A 17,548-nucleotide genomic window follows, 5' to 3' on the forward strand; every position below is an offset into this window, starting at 1 on the left:
TCGCTGCTATGGAGGGTTTGATTTGAAGCCTTTAAAATGTAAAAAGATGGGACAGGGACATAGAGGGAGGCAGCAATATTTATGTTGGGTGTCCAAAAGCATTGCATTGGAGTAGGGCTTCACCATCACCAGCAGAGAACATGGAGTCACCACCAGTCCCATTGCAAAGTCTTAAATCTTCATGTCGAAGAGCAGAAAGTCTTGGCTCAACCATGACGCTCAACGATTGCTTTAGGATTTTGAAAAAATGATATAAAATAGTTCTATGCTATTGTGTTTTTCTTGCCAAAGAGTATTTGGCATGTACCGCTTCAACTATATAAGAAACAAGTGTGCCTCTGAATACATCAGGCTTACATCTCATATATTTTATAGTGGTTTATTCATTTTTTTCCACTACTGGAAAAGACAGATGATGTGTGTTAGGAAATTTCCCATTGGATCTGGAATGCTCTGAATTCTTGGGTCATGAATGATTAACAAGGTGTGAAGTGATATTTGGAAACATTTAAGATTCAGACAAAAGTTTTGCTAAAAGTCAAATCATTTATTTAAACCAGATTATTTTTGCTATGCGCTCTGCATGTCTTGAACTGTCTAACAGTATACTTTTGCAATGACAAATCCTGTCCATTGTGGTCTATTCCTGCTCTGGAGTTCAATATGTACAGCTAAGGACTAATCTAGCACAACTATATTTCTGTGCATGGAGCAGTATGGTCTGCTACTGCATTAATTTTCTTCCCCATCATTTATCTAATAATGCCTTACTTTTTTTATAGAAAGTAGACAAAGGTGAAGGGCATGGGAAAGGATTTCGATGGACAGGAGGAAGAGGTAAAAATGAGACAAATGTGGCGTAATCCCATTCTATTAAATAAATAAATAAATAAATAAAAATAATAATAATAAATAGACAGTAAGAAGGGTAGCTTCAAAAAAGAGGGATTTAAGCTTTTTTACTTCTCTTTGATTTGGTAAGGAGAAACTTCTATTAAATAAAAAAATAAAATAATAATAATAATAAATAAAAGTATAAATGTACTTGAGCAAATGTCTCAAATGGAACTCTTTCTAATTCACGTGAAGATAAAGTGAGGGATGAGGGACACACATTCAGACTTATTATATAATAATACTTATTATAAAGGTTAAAATAAAAATAATTAGCTGTCTATGGCATTGGTTTCTTAGTCTGATCTACGTTATAAGTACCTGTATCTCATCGTGAAATCATCAGATCATAAAATACATGCACATGATACAAGATTTAAATACGCCCTTAAAACAGCAATTAAAAATAAATTGTAACAAATAAAATAGTTTTATAAAAGCATGTTGTTATTTCTTTAAAATGTAGACAGTAAGAAGGGTAGCTTCAAAAAAGAGGGAAGTTTCTCCTTACCAAATCAAAGAGAAGTAAAAAAGCTTAAATCTAAACAGAGGAGGAATGTAAAAATGTCTGTGGTTGATTTCATGCTGTGACATCTTGGTCTGTGATAAGCAAAGAATATGCAACTGAATCTATTTCAATTGAAGGTCCTGAGAAAAGGAAAGCATTTTCAAAGGAAGTTTATCAATGTGTGCAGACCTTTTCTTCTCTTAGATATGGCAGTTGGTATGATGAGGGTTGAGATAAGCCATTTGACATGGGAAATGTACCAGGCTAGAAATTTGGAGTCTGTAGTACTTAATTGCTACAATTAAGTGCTTTCAGAGGCTTAAATACCTTATTTTGCTTACTTGGTCAGTTTACTTATAAAGCATAACAAAACTTAGGATATTGTGTCTAAAGCAGAGGCTTCCAACCATGGCAACTTTAACACTTGTGTATTTCAACTCCCAGAGTTCCTCAGCCACTCTGGGAGTTGAAGTCCAGAAGTTGGAGATTATCCACAAACTGGCTTGATGGCTGATCTTCAGCTGCCTCCGTCTTCTGAAATTTTAACTGGAACAAATGGCAGCACTCATGCTATCTCTGACAGATAGTAATATTGACGTGTATGCTGTGCTAAACATATAGTGCTAACTATAGACTAAATAAGATTTTTAATTGTTCATAAATCTTCATAGGTTTCACCATTTCATATTTTATCTATTTCTTGCCCAAAATAAAAGGCTGGCCTGTTCAATAGACACTGGGGCTAATTAACAGATGTAGAGAATAACCTTGCTGTCTCTCAAATTAACATTAGTCCAAAAGGCTAAATTGTGGGCAACATAAAGTTAGAAATTCTGAAGGTGCCATAATTTGTATCATTTCTTATTTGGGTCGATTTCGTTGTTGGTGACTATCCAATTACCAAAATACCGTACATCTTGTTACAAAACCGAGGTTCCATGATCAAGAAAGTCCCAAAGGACTTTAGAGAATTACCATAGCAACTGAATTGTCACGATTTCAAGCCCATTCAGTTCAGTGGCTTCTGAAGGAAAAAAGTAATCAAAATCCAGCTTTTAAAAGAATATGATTATCAAAAGTTAGGTAAGATTCAAGACACTATTGGAAAACTTTCCTATGATTTTTCTTGCCATATATTTAAAAGAAACTAATTTAAGCCACACAGTAATGCGGTGTACAATTTTAATAAGCATTTCTTATTAAAAGCTTGATAATGTTCAAATATACAGAGAAAAGCTATTTATATAGCTACATACACATTTTGAGTCAATGACTACAACATTAATCATTCTAGCTTTCCCCCTTGGCATTAAAGTAACAACAAAGTATTGTGTACATGTGTGTGTATACACACACGCTATAGGCCTTATGAATTTTTGTAATGTATTTTGCTGTGACTGTTGTAAAACAATTGTGTTATATACAGAGCTATACATATAACATAGGGTTATGCTAGATATACACAGGTTATATATAACAATATTTTACAATATACACAGCCTTTCCTAAAAGGGCTTCAGAGAATATTAACTTTATTATGCCTCAACTCTTCTGTGAGGTAGGTAGCATTTTTTAATTACAGAATGCAAGAGGCTCAGACATTATGAAACTTGCTATAAGTCAAGTAGCAAATTCAAAAACAGAACCTGAATTCTATGCCAAACATGAAAAACTCCATCCTTATCCTTAAAAGGGCTGTCATTCAGAAAGAATGATTTCATCAAAATGTGCAAGGGGGGTTGGGGGTGGAAATGAAGCACCTGCTATTTAATTTTTTTTTTTTTTAGAAAACTGAGTAAGCCTGGCACAGTCAGCTTTTAAGAGAACAGTCTTCAGTCTTAATTTTAAAAGAGATTATAGTTAGGATTTACACTGCTAGAGTGTCTGCCAAAACAAAAAATACTCTACAGAAGCAGGATGCTATTTTCAAGCTAAGGCAGAAAGAGGCATGACATTTGTTGGCATAGAGAAAGAGAAGAGATGGTCCATTTTGGCAGAAATTCAGGCAAGTTCTTTAATGATGTGCAATTTCCCCCCTGCCGAAACCCCACATTAACAAATTATAAGGAATTCCTGACTATGAGATGGTAAGCATAAAATAACAAAGAATCTTCCCCTTTCCTACAATAAGTTAGTATTCAACTAAGTAGGATCTTAATATACTGAAATGTTATGCACTAAAATGCTTTAATAAAAATAGCATTTTGTATGTGCACTACAATGGATTTGGCAAATGTTTTTGTGCTGAGTAAGCTATATCTGATGAAAAGATTACACTTTGTTGGATCAGGCCATCTTTAACTTTTCTGCTAACTGTAAAATGCAGACTGAACTGCTTCTATTTTAACTGAAAGGGAAGAGTAGTTTTATTCACTTACAAATAAATTAATAGATAACTGTGGTGTGCAGTAGCAACTAAATATACAGGTCACATAAATAAAAACTATTTTTTCAGTATGACTGTAATTTATTAAAAACTGTAACAAGATACTTAAAAAAGGCTAGATACAAAAGTAGTTAAGCTGTTCACGAACATTAAATTTTTTTTTTCAAAATGTACCTTCAAATAATCATGATCTTATAAACATTTTACAGTTACCACATAGTGCCCAGGCTGAAAATTTAACCAGCTTGAGACACAGCAGAACAGGTGTCTGGATTTGAGCTGGAGAAGCCTCCTAAACTGACCGCTCAAAGAAAGAGGGATACAAAATGTTGATTGTAAACGATTAAATACTGTGCATTGGCTTCCTTCTTACTTACAAAAAGAATCTCACTAAGGTTATACAGACTACATGCAAAACATTAATGGTGGTATTTATTGTGCCAGAGTCCAGTGCAAGCAGACAAAATTGCAATGGCAGTGGTTCTTTTTAAGCAAACATGAATGATTTCAACTCTTAGCTCTAACTGGCAAGAACTTTTTACAAGTTCAATATACATGATGCACAACTGCAGCCAACCACAAACTTAAACACCATTTTTCTTTTCTTTTTTTTTAAAAAAAAGTTAAAATAAACCACAGGACATACTTCATCTTTTATTTTGAAATTTCCTATTCCCTCTATACAAGCACCTTTGCTGAAACACTTTCCAGAAAGGCAGCAGTGAAATTTTTTTTTTGAGGAACATTTGACATATTTCTACCCTTTTTGCAAAAAAGTTAAATCACAGTGTAATTTATATTGTTCTGCTGTCATCTTTGGCTGGATTTGGCCAAGAAGTTAATGACTAGCAAATTATCACAATCTAACATCGCCAATGCTTCTTCAGCCCTTAGGTTACCAACTTTATTTGGGAATGTTGCATTTTATCATTGCAGTACCAGCATCAGGAGGGGGCATGACAGCGTTAACTTTCATAAACTTTTATGGACAAATGGAAATTCTACAAAAAATCTAGCTAGTAATAATTATACAGCAGTACACACTTTTTTTAATAGTCTACACAAAACCAAAATTTTTGGTCTTAATGGCGAGTAGTAACTTCTGTTTAAGAATCTGTTTAGAAGAATAAAGTGGAACATAAAGGCGTGATATACATGTGTTTGCTGTAGGAAGGTGTTGATCATCTGGTGGTCTTATTGTGATGGATGGCATAGGCTGAAATCCTTCTTCACTAGCAGGTAATGATGGGCTAGATGTCCAAAAGTAAACCTAAGGGCAGTTAAAAAAATGTGTTAATCCTTCACTAAATAAATTCATACCCAATTTTTATATTAATAATTGCACACATATAAATGGATAGTATCCTGCAAACAACACATATTTTTATATGAACATTTTTTCATCTATCTCATGTTCTGTTAATATTTCTGTCCTAACCCCGAGATCTGTATACAGTGACATTAAAATGAACACCTGGCAATTTTTTAACATATTTATTTTTAACAAAGATTTGTGTCAAATCTCTTGTCTTAAAAACCTTTTATTGGTAAACATTGAAACAATACAAATAATATTCAGATGAAAAAGCCTTTTCCACTTGTTATACTTCTTTTATGTTGATTAGAGGTTTCCATAATATACTTACTTAGGAATGAGACCCATCATTTCATTAATGTTCCTTAGGATCTGATTCTTAACATTATTTTTGATTTCCACAAATAAGGGAATTTGTAGGATGTACAGTGAACCCTCGATCATCGCGAGGGTTCCGTTCCAGGACCCCAAGCGATGATCGATTTTTCGCGAAGTAGCGGTGCGGAAGTAAAAACACCATCTGCGCGTGCGCAGATGGTGTTTTTACTTCCACTGCCGCCCGCCCTTCGCCCGCCCACCCCGTTGCTCGCGCCTGGGGTGCGCGCGCGCTTGGGGAAACCCTAGCTCCGCTTCCCAGCTGGGAAGCGGAGCTAGGCTGCCCCAAGCTCGCGCGCACCGCGCGCCCGCCCACGCTGTTGCCGGCTCCGCTTCCCAGCTGGGAAGCGGAGCTAGGCTGCCCCAAGCTCGCGTGCGCCGCCCGCCCGCCCACGCTGTTGCCGGCTCCGCTTCCCAGCTGGGAAGCGGAGCTAGGGTGCCCCAAGCTCGCGCTCCAGCCCACCGCCGCTGGGGTCTTACCGGGGCAAGAGGGGGAAGACCCAGGGAAGCCTCTGCCCGGCGGGGAAACTCCACCATCTACGCATGCGTGGAAGGGCACGCATGCGCAGATGGTGGAGTTTACTTCCGGGTTGAAAACTAGCGAAATAGCCCTTTCGCGATCCTTGAGGACGCGAAACTCGAGGGTTCACTGTATAACAAATTTATTCTAGCAAATTTATTGCTATGCTGCACTATTATTTTTCTATGAGCAACTAATCTCATCTCTAGAGACCTGGCCTGAAGCAAAATAAAAAAGTGGGAAGCAAAACATCTACCTTCTAAGTATTTTCAAGAACTAGATATTTGTCATTTACATTTTTTTCACTTTCCATGGAAAATTCCATGCCATTTCTTAAATAACCATTCAAAATCCCTCACTTTCAAAAGTTTGCAATGTGATCTCAGAACTTCATATTAAAGAAATTCTAAACCCGAAGTATATGGGATATAAGCCAACATGAAAACAGAGGACAATAATATGAAAGTGAGAATAATGTTTTTAACTTTTCAAACCATTAAAGGAATTTCACTTTAGATACTCAAAAGGCATGCTCGAAGGAAAAGAAATAAGACTTACTAAATCTTGCCTTTCAGTCATACTCATCTTCTCTACTATGGACCAAAACCATCGTTTAAACTGCAGAAGTTTCTCAGCATTTTCTCCTAAACAAAATTAAATAAAAAAATATTAAAAGCAGACACCCCATAATATTACTTTCAAAAGTGAATTCATGGAAATACTTAAAATATAATAATGTCTTAAATGCTATTGAAATACAGTAATACCTCATCTTACGAACTTAATTGGTTCTGGGACGAGGTTCGTAAGGTGAAAAGTTCGTAAGATGAATCAATGTTTCCCATAGGAATCAATGGAAAAGCAAATAATGCATGCAAGCCCAAAACTCACCCATTTTGCCCTTTTCTGTCGGCATTCGGAACCTTGTTCGGGGGCGGGGGGCAGCAGGGGGAGTGGATGTGACATTCCCGGCGCTGTTGCTGCTTCTCAAAGGGAAAACGCCACCGCCACTATCCTCTTGTTCTGGCAAGAGGGATGGAATCTGCCGGGACATGGCAGCCCCACCCTTTGGTAGGGCGGGGCTGGAGTAGAGGAGCGGCTGCAAAGGGGCTGGCTCGGCGAAAGCGCTCCCAGCGAAGGGGCTGTGAGAGGGTATTTTCCAAGCGCTTTGGGAATGCCTGCCCCGCCCCTCTCGCAGCCCCTTCACTAGGAGCGCTTTCGTCCAGGGCTGTCAGCGAAGGGGCTGCAGGAGGGGCGGGCGTTCCCAAAGCGCTTGGAGAAAGCGCTCCCAGCGAAGCGGCTGCGAGAGTGCTTTCTCCAAGCGCGGAATCCCAGTGGGGGCTGTAATCAAATGGGAAAACCCAGCGGTGACAGTCACAAAGCAGGGAAATCCCTGCGGCAGTCAGAGAGCGCACACACAGTACGAGAGCACACACGCAGTAAGAGAGCCCACGCACCCGGGCTCGGGTTCGTAAAACAAAAATGGTTCTTAAGACAAGGCAAACAAATCGTAAACCCTGGGTTCGTATCACGAAACGTTCGTATGAAGGGGCGTTCATAAGGCGAGGTATCACTGTAGTATGATTCAACAGCACTACTCTTTAGTTGGACAGTAATACAATGTTCATTATAAATTACATTTTACATTAAACAAGCTATGAAGTCTCAATTTTTTTCAAAAAATCCAAAAATCGTATCTAAAAGAAATAATCTGAACTATTATTTTTATTTTGTGAAGAAGTTCACCAGTGGACCCAGGATAAATACAATCAAGAATCTATGATTACATACAACTGTTTCCATCCCCCAGAATGGACACTAGTGACAGAATATATTCTCACTAAATCCTTTTCATATCTTTTCTAGAGGAATGAAATAGGCCATCTTATACAACATCAGATAACCTATATAACTTGTAAGACATTTTATTTTTTAATTAGCACGCAAAGAAGCTGATCACAATTTTATTATGGTGCAACTTATAATGAAAATATTTTATACCTGACTCATCATTGAAAGAAGTAAAGCTGATTAGCATCTGCACATTAACTTCACCACATCCATTGACTAGAAGCCTGAAATCTTCTGCTGTCAAGTCTTCTAATGAATTCTTTGGAAGTACATCCAGCAGACCTTTCCTCATTGCCTGAAAAAAACACCAGAAATAGAATTCTAACACTCAAATGCACACTGCTGGGTTACAATGCAATTCAAGATTCCTTGCTGTGATATACAAGTTCTTGCCATGAACTGCAGCAACTGCAGATTATTCAAAGAATAATCTTTTGCTTCATATCATCCAGATCCAGAGGTAAAGTAGAAAGGTGTGTGTGTGTGTGTGTCATATTATTATTATTATTATTATTATTAATTTACTGGATTTGTATGCCGCCCCTCTCCGCAGACTCGGGGCGGCTAACAACAGTGGTAAAACAACATGAACAATCCAATTAATAAAAATAACTAAAAAAAACCCTTATTATAAAAAACCAAACATATCCTCTGTATTTACCTGAAGTTTAATTATTTTATGTTCTGGAATCAAGAGACCAGCTGGAATTGTTCTAAACCTCAAGAGAGCTACTCTGGGAAACTGGGCTCACAAAAAAGCAGAATATTAGTTGCCACAAGTTTTGGTTTAGCTATCAAGGCCAACCCAAATTTAACTGAGAATAAATACATTTTCTCCCAGAAACAGAATAACAGAAAAATTAAGAATCAAATGGGAAATTGGCAGATTTGTTCACCCTTCTTCATAACTGGATCAGAGGGAAGAACAATACAGTGATCCCCCGATCATTGCGAGGGTTCCGTTCCAGGACCCCTAGCAATGATCGGGTTTTAGCGAAGTAGCGCTGCGGAAGTAAAAACACCATCTGCGCATGCGCAGATGGTGTTTTTACTTCCGCAGCGCTAGCGAGGAGCCGAAGATTGGGGGCCGCGCGGCTGTTTTAAAACGTCGCCACCGGCATGGGGGGCTTGCCAGCACCCCTCGGACCCCCAACCCGGGTTTGGGGGGCTGCTAGGAAGCCCCCCATGCCGGCGGCGACGTTTTAAAACAGCCGCGCGGCTTCCCAACTGAGTCCCGAAGACAAACGTCAAAGGCGAACTTCCGCGTTTGTCTTCGGGACTCATTGGGAAGCCGCGCGGCTGTTTTAAAACGTCGCCGCCGGCATGGGGGGCTTCCTAGCAGCCCCCCAAACCCGGGTTGGGGGTCCGGGGGGTGCTAGCAAGCCCCCCATGCCGGCGGCGACGTTTTAAAACAGCCGCGCGGCCCCCAATCTTCGGCTCCTCGCTAGCAGGCAGGCGGCGGACAAGCCGTTCGCTGGCGCCGCTCGCTCGCGCTTCCCAGCTGAGTCCTGAAGCCAATTCGCTTCAGGACTCAGCTGGGAAGCGGCGAGAATGAACGGCGTGGGCGGGCGAAGGGCGGGCACGCGGGCAGGCGGCGGACAAGCCGTTCGCTGGCGCCACTCGCTCGCGCTTCCCAGCTGAGTCCTGAAGCCAATTCGCTTCAGGACTCAGCTGGGAAGCGGCAAGAATGAACGGCGTGGGCAGGCGAAGGGCGCGCGGGCAGGCAGGCGGCGGACAAGCCGTTCCCTGGCGCCGCTCGCTCGCGCTTCCCAGCTGAGTCCTGAAGCCAATTCGCTTCAGGACTCAGCTGGGAAGCGGCGAGAATGAACGGCGTGGGCGGGCGAAGGGCGGGCGGCAGCAAGGAGTTTGCGTGGGCGGTGGGGAAACTCCTCGCTGATGCCCGCCGCTCGCCCTCCCGCCAGCAAGAGGGGGAAGACCTAGGGAAGCCGCCCAGCAGCTGATCTGCCCGGCGCCATCTACGCATGCGTGCCCATAGAAAAAAGGGCGCGCATGCGCAGATGGTGTTTTTACTTCTGGGTTGCAAAATTGCCATATAGCCATTTCGCAATGATCGGGATCGCAATACCCGGGGGATCACTGTATTTATTATGCTAATTCTAAATTTCACACAGATATACTGCTGATAGTAAGAGAAGTATTTTTGCGACAGATTTTCTGAATATTTTATGAAAAACGTGAGATTTCGTGGATGGCTTAAACATTTGTATCTATTTATTCAACACAATATTTCTTTACAGCTTGAAGAACAGTACTAAGAAAAAGTGCATCAAATTCCAAGAAGATTTAACATCACTTACGTGTAGAGGTTGTTCTGCAACTACTAACATTCTATGTTCTGCATATTTACGGACATATTCATACACATTTTGAGGAGTGACTGGTATATTTACACCATTGGAAATAAGTTCAACCTAGAAAAATAATGCAACACAGAATTATTTTAAAAATATTATTAAAAGTTTCGTAACCATCACTTATTCACAACTCCTCTTATTAGTCTTACTTACATTTTTCACTGAAGAATCTATGGATGTTAACATTAATAAAGACATTCTGAGGAAGTAACATTAACTACAGTAGTTTGGGCCTACCTGTCCTCCACCTTCCTCTTTGCACAGGTCTATCGCAAAAGCTAAGTCCATTGCTGCAAAAACTGCATCAGCATCTGTGCTTTGGGAAGCGAGGATGAGTTGCCGTAAACTCTCATACATGACTGGGTCGAAGAACGCAAAATCATGCCAGTTGACCTGAAAATAGAAAGTAAACATTAAACATTTACTCATGTTCCATTGTACAGGTAATCTTATTGTTGGGATTTTTACAAGATTTTACAACTAATACTCTCATATCTATTTTAAGAACAATAGTGTATGCACACTTCCACTACCTGATCAAGAAACATAGAAACATAGAAGTTAAATAAATCACAATATAAGCACAAAAGGTTATGTATGGTCATGGGTTAGTTCTTAGACTGAGTGGTTCATCTAATTTGGACTTACAACTAGTGTTGGGTGAACCCAACAAAGTTTGGGTTCGGCGAACTTACCCAAACTTGGTGGCGGAGTTCGGGTAAGTTCTCCGAACCCTTAAAATTTTTTACACCCGTAAAAATAAACGAGGTGGGGAATGCCATGATGGGATTCCGTGGGCGGGTCTTTGACGTCACGGAGACTCCTTCCTGGCCCGTGGCTTTATTTCTTCCTCAACTCCCCATTTCGGCCGGCCAGGAAGGAGTCTCCGTGACGTCAAAGCTCCGCCCCAGGAATCCCATCGTGGGATTCCCCGCCTCCTTTCGTGCCTCCCGAACGGCCAACAGCTCCCCGGTGTTTGCCTTCCTCTGCCGCCACTGGCAGCCAGCTCTTCTTCCTCTTCTCAGAAGATGACAGCTGGGCGGCGGCACTTCACGGTGTTTGAGCGAACGCCGAACTTCTAAAAAGTTCGGGTTCGGCATGCTGAACACAGCAAAGTTTGGCACGAGCCCGAAGTTCGGTTCGCCCAACACTACTTACGACCAACTGAGCTTGTGACTTCCAGCAGACTAAAATAGGAATTTTAAACAGAAGGATAGAGGTCATGGGAGCAATGCCCTACATTTTTAGCTGAAGACAAACTTCATCAAATAATGCAGCAGCCCTATGGTAATTCACTAAGAGGTGCTTACCTTTCTGCCAAGAAGCACTTTTATTACATGTCGATTTAACGTAATCGGACATAGTTCATTTTGCAGCAAGCACAACCCTAGAATTCTGAAAATGAGTAGAAAGCAGTTAATATTTTAACAGAAAATTGTTGTAACAATATCAACATAGAAGTATTAAGAAACAAATGTTATTATTTTCAAATTTTGGTTGAAAATCCCAATCTCATTACATTTACTGTCATTTATACATTTCGTATTGTTTTTTTCTCTGAAAAGCAATTCACTCATCTAGAGGATATTTTACCTGCCAATATTTCTGAAGCAATTCAGTCTGGCTTCTGTATTTTTGCCCGGCCTCGGTGTATAAAAACCACGTTTTCCAGGTTGATAAAACAGTGGTGCGTTATCATCACCATCATCTGTATCATCTAATTCCATGTCCACAACACTACGACTAGAACCGTGTCGTTTTCTATTTTCCTTTTTAAAAGAAATACACAATAGAATTAAAAATAAATAATGCTAATTTAATAATATACCAATACATCTATGTAATTATATAGAGCAGTGATGGCGAACCTGTGGCACAGGTGGCACACAGAGACATATCTGCTGGCACGCAAGCTGTTGCCCGCACTCCGCTTCAACATGCATTTGTGTGCCGTCCAGCTGATTTTTGGCTCACACAGAGGCTCTTGGAGGGCATTTTTTGCTGCCAGAGAGCCTCCAAGGGGATGGGGGAGGGCGTTTTTACTCTCCTCCGGCTCCAGGGAAGCCTATGGAGCTTGGGAAGGGCTTACTAGGCCCACCAGAAGTTGGGAAACAGGCCGTTTCTGGCCTCCAGAGGGCTGCCAGGTGATGGGGGAAGCTGTTTTTGCCCTTCCCAGGAATTGGATTATGGGTGTGGGCATTTGCGCATGTGTAACAGCAAGCGTACATGCTCTTTTGGCACCCAAGGAAAAAAAGGTTCACCACCACTGAGATAGAGGGTTCTAAAATATGGATTCTGCTTTAGTTATTTTGTATCTCTTCAAGCAAATAAAAACTAAATGGAATAGTCTAATTTCTAATAACTAGTTTTTGGGCATGCAGGGGGGAAAAGTTTAGGTTTGTAGGCTCTATGAATTCAACATTAATGAAAGAAGAAAGGAACAGTAATTTGTAAAGAGGTAGCATGCAAAATACTCTGAAATGAAATTAAGAAGAAAGATATTGTCTGAATGAGTTCACTACAAATTCAAACCAGAGACAATTTTTCATCTTCACACAGAAAACCGCTAATGCCACCTGTTTTCCAAGATATAAGACTAAGATGAGTAAATGAAACCATGGCTGGGCATAGAAACATATTACAGATACTCCTCCTAGTATACCAATCATGAATTGGAGAAGAAACTTGGGTCATTAAGCAGTGACTAAGTGAAATGTCAATTGTGCTTATAATTTTATTTCAATTTTCCTTTGTTTTATAGATCTACAAAGGTTGTAATTGTGAGGACTATTCATAAAGTTTATTTTTCATCATTGCCCAAAATGTGAATGGTCCCTAAACGATGCAATCATTAAATGAGAAATAGCTGTATGGTCAATTTCCATGACAAATTTGAGGCTGTAAGTATTGCAAGAGCAAGCTGCAATCATATGCTGCAATGTAGTCTCTTGTTCAGAACTCCAACTTGTATGGCTTCATGGAATTTGATTCTTTAATAACTGATATTTAATTTGATGACTCTGGGAATTCATATAACTTCTGGTCTCAAGTATGCGAGTAAAACAATCTTCTTGGTAAATGTCTCTATTTTAGATATTTCAGACATCTTTAAACAGTAAATTAATAAAGGCATTGTCTACAGATGTTTCTTACTTGTACTTTATCAGAAGAATCCAACAAGCCAAGGTCTAGAATGCTGTCAGCTCCATTTTCCCTTTGAAGAAAATAAAAACCAATTACATTGAGCCAATATAACGTTTATAGAAGGAGGACGGCAAAGCAGCAACTACACTATACATATTCCTCTGTTGGATTTTAATGCACTATTTATCACGCCTACAATACAATCTCCATTTCTTGCAGAAATTGCAAAGACCTCACTTGGAATCTCTAAACATAACCACAATACAAACCAGTGGGCATAGATGCTAGGAGAAGGCAAGTGAACAATAAAACAGATTGGGAACAAATGTTGCCTTTTCTGCATTTGTGTTACACACTACACCCAAGTACATGTTAAGAAGAGTTTATGTCATAATGTCACAATATATATTCCATCATTTTTGCATGCTGTAGATGTGCCTTATGATAGAATGAAAGAGCCTCTTCCACTATCAAAAAGATCCAAAATTTTGTGTGATAGCAGATGTGTGCAAAATTTGGGATGGATTTTCTGCCGTTTGTTTATAAATATGGAGGGGGTAAGCTAGATAACTTGGCTTACTTAGGAAGTCAGAAGCTAATCATTACCATTGTTGAAATTCACAGGCATATTTTAATTCTCATGAATATTAAATTACCTCCCATGTGCAATGATGAGCTCCATAGCCTCATCCACTCTTGCTCGAAGGGAATCTTCACTTGCTAATAGCAAAAGCAACTGTGCAGGTGACAATTCCAATAGCATGCCTGTAATCTTGCTTGCAAATGCCTGAAAAGATGTAAGTTATATTTATTTTCTGATGTTTACACTTTTTTCCCTCTACCTAATTATTATCCTAGATATGCAGGAAAAAATCTGCTGTCTGCTTCCCAATATGTTAAAATTATGGGTAGAGAACCACAGGGTAAATGGGATGGGATTTGGCTCCAGGAAATTTCTATTCTAGACATAGGGAGGGTAAATCCTGATAGTACAATATAATTTGTTCTGAATTCAAGTAATATGGAAAATGTGGAAGGATTATTTTTCTGGAGTTTATCCCAATCACCAAAAATAGCCCAATAAGCAAATTAATCTAACAGATTCAGACTCAGAACAAACTTCCAGCAGACGTGGTTGGTAAATCCACAGTAACCGAATTTAAACATGCCTGGGATAAACATATATCCATTGTAAGATAAAATACAGGAAATAGTAAAAGGGCAGACTAGATGGACCATGGGGTCTTTTTCTGCCGTCAGTCTTCTATGTTTCTATGTTTCTAATTTTGTTCCAGCCTTGGATTTTTTTCTAGTTATCTATCAATGATTCTGTATTCTTACAGTCACAATGCTAATTAAAATCTACCAGTCTATTCTGTTCTTAGATACAGCAATATTCACAAGATCCATGCTAACCCAGAAATTTATTTTAAAGGGAGGCTTTTTCAAATTTAATAGTCATTAACCTGGCATTCAGAAGAAAGGATGGCAGGTAGGTTGGTATGGGAATGATTACCCCGAGGAGGAGATAACACAATCCTTGCATTGAATGCTGACCTATTTATTAAAAGATAAAGCTCCTCCAAATATAGATCTTTTTCCATACATGCACAATTGTTTTATTTATATTGTCCAAGGTCTAAGATTATTTGTATTGTAGCTATATACATTCGTTAAATAAATACATTCTGCTACAGATTGTGGCATATTAAGCCAAGTCTTATTATCATAACTTGTTCGACACCAATGTCAGAAAATAGATTATGAACCGTCCAAGAAGAAATTAAGGCAAAGACTGTAAAACGCTCAAATAAAACAGATTAGAATATTTTCTTTAAGAGGAGGGGAGATGATGCCCTCCCCAAATGAAGAGACTTAGGCTCACAGGTTGCATTGCTTGTACACGAGGATAAAGTCTTTCACCCAAGGCCTGTCGATGTGCTGGAAGAGGATCAGGGTCATCACTAGGATTTCCTTCAGATGCAGGTCGAAAAGGTCTGGTGTCAATGGACAGCTGCCTCCTGAAATCCCTTTAAAACACACGCACACACAAACGTTCTTTATCAGAAATTATTGTTGCTTCCTATACGACCAAGAATTGTGGGAATGTTTTTTAAAAAAATAAATTTTATTGAATTTTATAATATAAACAAATACACACAACACAAAGCAGTGCACAGTGATATGTGCTCCCGTCACCGCACAACAATCATTCAGTCCCTCCCCCAAATGAGGGTGTACTAATTTATAATATTTTAAAACCATGAACATCAACATATTTACACAATGTAGAGTGATTCCAATTTGTTCTTTGGGGCTCGGTCTCGAATTCTACTAGCCATAAAACCTCTGACCCTGCCCCATCTTCCCATCGGTTTTTCCACTTTATTTTCATCAATCATATTCATTTGAATTTCCATAATTTCAAATTGAATGTGTTCCACCATGTACCAATACCGATTTTGTATTAATTTTGGGAATGTGTTAAAAACATTAAAACGGGGTTTCTGTTCAGTTAAAGAGTGGTTCTCAACCTTTCTAATGCCGCGACCCCTTAATACAGTTCCTCGTGTTGTGGTGGCCCCCAACCATAAGTCTAGCACCAATTTTCCCAACAGAGTTTTAAGCTGATTGGCAGGAAGGTCAGGAACACCTCCCCCCCATTGTAAATGCCTGATTGGTTAGATTGTAAAAATATGTTCCAAGGTGCCAGAATAGAAATTTGTCTTTCCCCATGGTCTTAGGCGACCCCTTTGAAATGATCATTCGACCCCCAAAAGGGTGCCGACCCCAAGGTTGAGAACCACTGTGTTAAATGAACAGGACATCAGTTTCCACTCCACCTTTTGTTTATACTTCAGTGCAAACATTTTGAATCTTTGATTCTGTAAGACGATTTAGAGAGGTATACTGTGCTCTTAAGTCATAATCTGCTCCCCATTACTAAAAATCTACACCAGAAAATTCTCTGAACAAAATTTATATGTCAGGGGGACAACGTACCTGTCTCTGTCTCTTCGAGAACCAGTTCGCAAGCCACTACTGTTTCTCCTCATTTCTCTCTCCCGCTCCCTTTCTCGATCTCTCTCCCCTCTGTTCCGTAATCTCTGCATTAGACCTGAAGAGACAGTCAAGTTTGTACAGAGTTTATACATAACTAATACAAAGAATCATGAACAGTGAGATCTATCACTGAGGAAGAAGAATACAAAATTTTAAGTTTGGAAGCTTTCTACAAAAGAATTAAGAACTAATGCAGTAACACCTTTTCATCTAATTTTACCTCCCCATTCTGAGCAACATTTTAGAACAATGATGGCGAACCTTTTTTCCCTTGGGTGCCGAAATAACATGCGTGCACGTTACCATGCATGCAGGAGTGCCCGCACCCATAATTCAATGCCTAGGGAGGGCAAAAACAGCTTCCTCTGTCCCACTGGAGGCCAGAAACAGCCTGTTTTCTAACTTCAGATGGACTCAGTAGGCTCATGTTTTATTTATTTATTTATTGGATTTGTATGCCGCCCCTCTCTTTGGACTCAGGGCAGCTAACAACAATGATAAAAACAGCATGTAACAATCCAATACTAAAACAACTAAAAAGCCCTTATTATAAAACCAAACATACATACAAACATACCATGCATAAATTGTAAAGGCCTAGGGGGAAAGAATATCTCAGTTCCCCCATGCCTGACGGCAGAGGTGGGTTTTAAAGAGCTTACGAAAGGCGAGGAGGGAGGGGGCAATTCTAATCTCTGGGGGGAGTTGGTTCCAGAGGGCCGGGGCCACCACAGAGAAGGCTCTTCCCCTGGGTCCCGCCAAACGGCATTGTTTAGTTGACGGGACTCGGAGAAGGCCCACTCTGTTTTGCCCTCCACAGGCTCCAAAGGCTTTCCAAACACCCTCCCCAGCCCCCCGGAGGCTCTCTGGAAGCCAAAAACTCCCTCTCAGAGCCTCAGTGCGAGCCAAAAATCAGCTGGCCGGCACACACATGCATGCTGGAGCTGAGCTAGGGCAACAGCTCATATACCAGCAGATATGGCTCCACATGCCACCTGCGGCACCCATGCCATAAGTTTGCCACCACTGTTTTAGAAGGTACTTGTATCGTAGTTCAAAAAATATATTGCAGGAGAAAATGTGACGGTATGCCAACGGAATCCTTCCTTGCTTCAAA

General features: G+C 40.1%; 1 protein-coding gene across 5 annotated transcripts in view; it reads right to left on the minus strand.

Moving 5' to 3' along the window:
* Window positions 1-2,570: 2,570 nt before the first annotated feature.
* The window catches only part of UBR5 (ubiquitin protein ligase E3 component n-recognin 5), a 106,945-nt gene continuing 91,967 nt past the window's right edge, over window positions 2,571-17,548 (minus strand). For all 5 annotated transcript variants that reach the window (XM_070748159.1, XM_070748158.1, XM_070748155.1 and 2 more), the window contains 11 exons: window positions 16,372-16,486; window positions 15,254-15,398; window positions 14,025-14,155; window positions 13,378-13,438; window positions 11,818-11,993; window positions 11,535-11,619; window positions 10,462-10,617; window positions 10,168-10,281; window positions 8,000-8,144; window positions 6,557-6,642; window positions 2,571-5,058 (listed from right to left, as the gene is read on the minus strand). In XM_070748159.1, coding sequence (XP_070604260.1) covers window positions 4,846-5,058; window positions 6,557-6,642; window positions 8,000-8,144; window positions 10,168-10,281; window positions 10,462-10,617; window positions 11,535-11,619; window positions 11,818-11,993; window positions 13,378-13,438; window positions 14,025-14,155; window positions 15,254-15,398; window positions 16,372-16,486 — 1,427 coding nt within the window. In that variant the 3' untranslated portion in view covers window positions 2,571-4,845. The remainder of the gene's footprint in view (window positions 5,059-6,556; window positions 6,643-7,999; window positions 8,145-10,167; window positions 10,282-10,461; window positions 10,618-11,534; window positions 11,620-11,817; window positions 11,994-13,377; window positions 13,439-14,024; window positions 14,156-15,253; window positions 15,399-16,371; window positions 16,487-17,548) is intronic.

The sequence above is a fragment of the Erythrolamprus reginae genome, chromosome 3, assembly GCF_031021105.1.
Source record: "Erythrolamprus reginae isolate rEryReg1 chromosome 3, rEryReg1.hap1, whole genome shotgun sequence".
Lineage (NCBI taxonomy): Eukaryota > Metazoa > Chordata > Lepidosauria > Squamata > Dipsadidae > Erythrolamprus > Erythrolamprus reginae.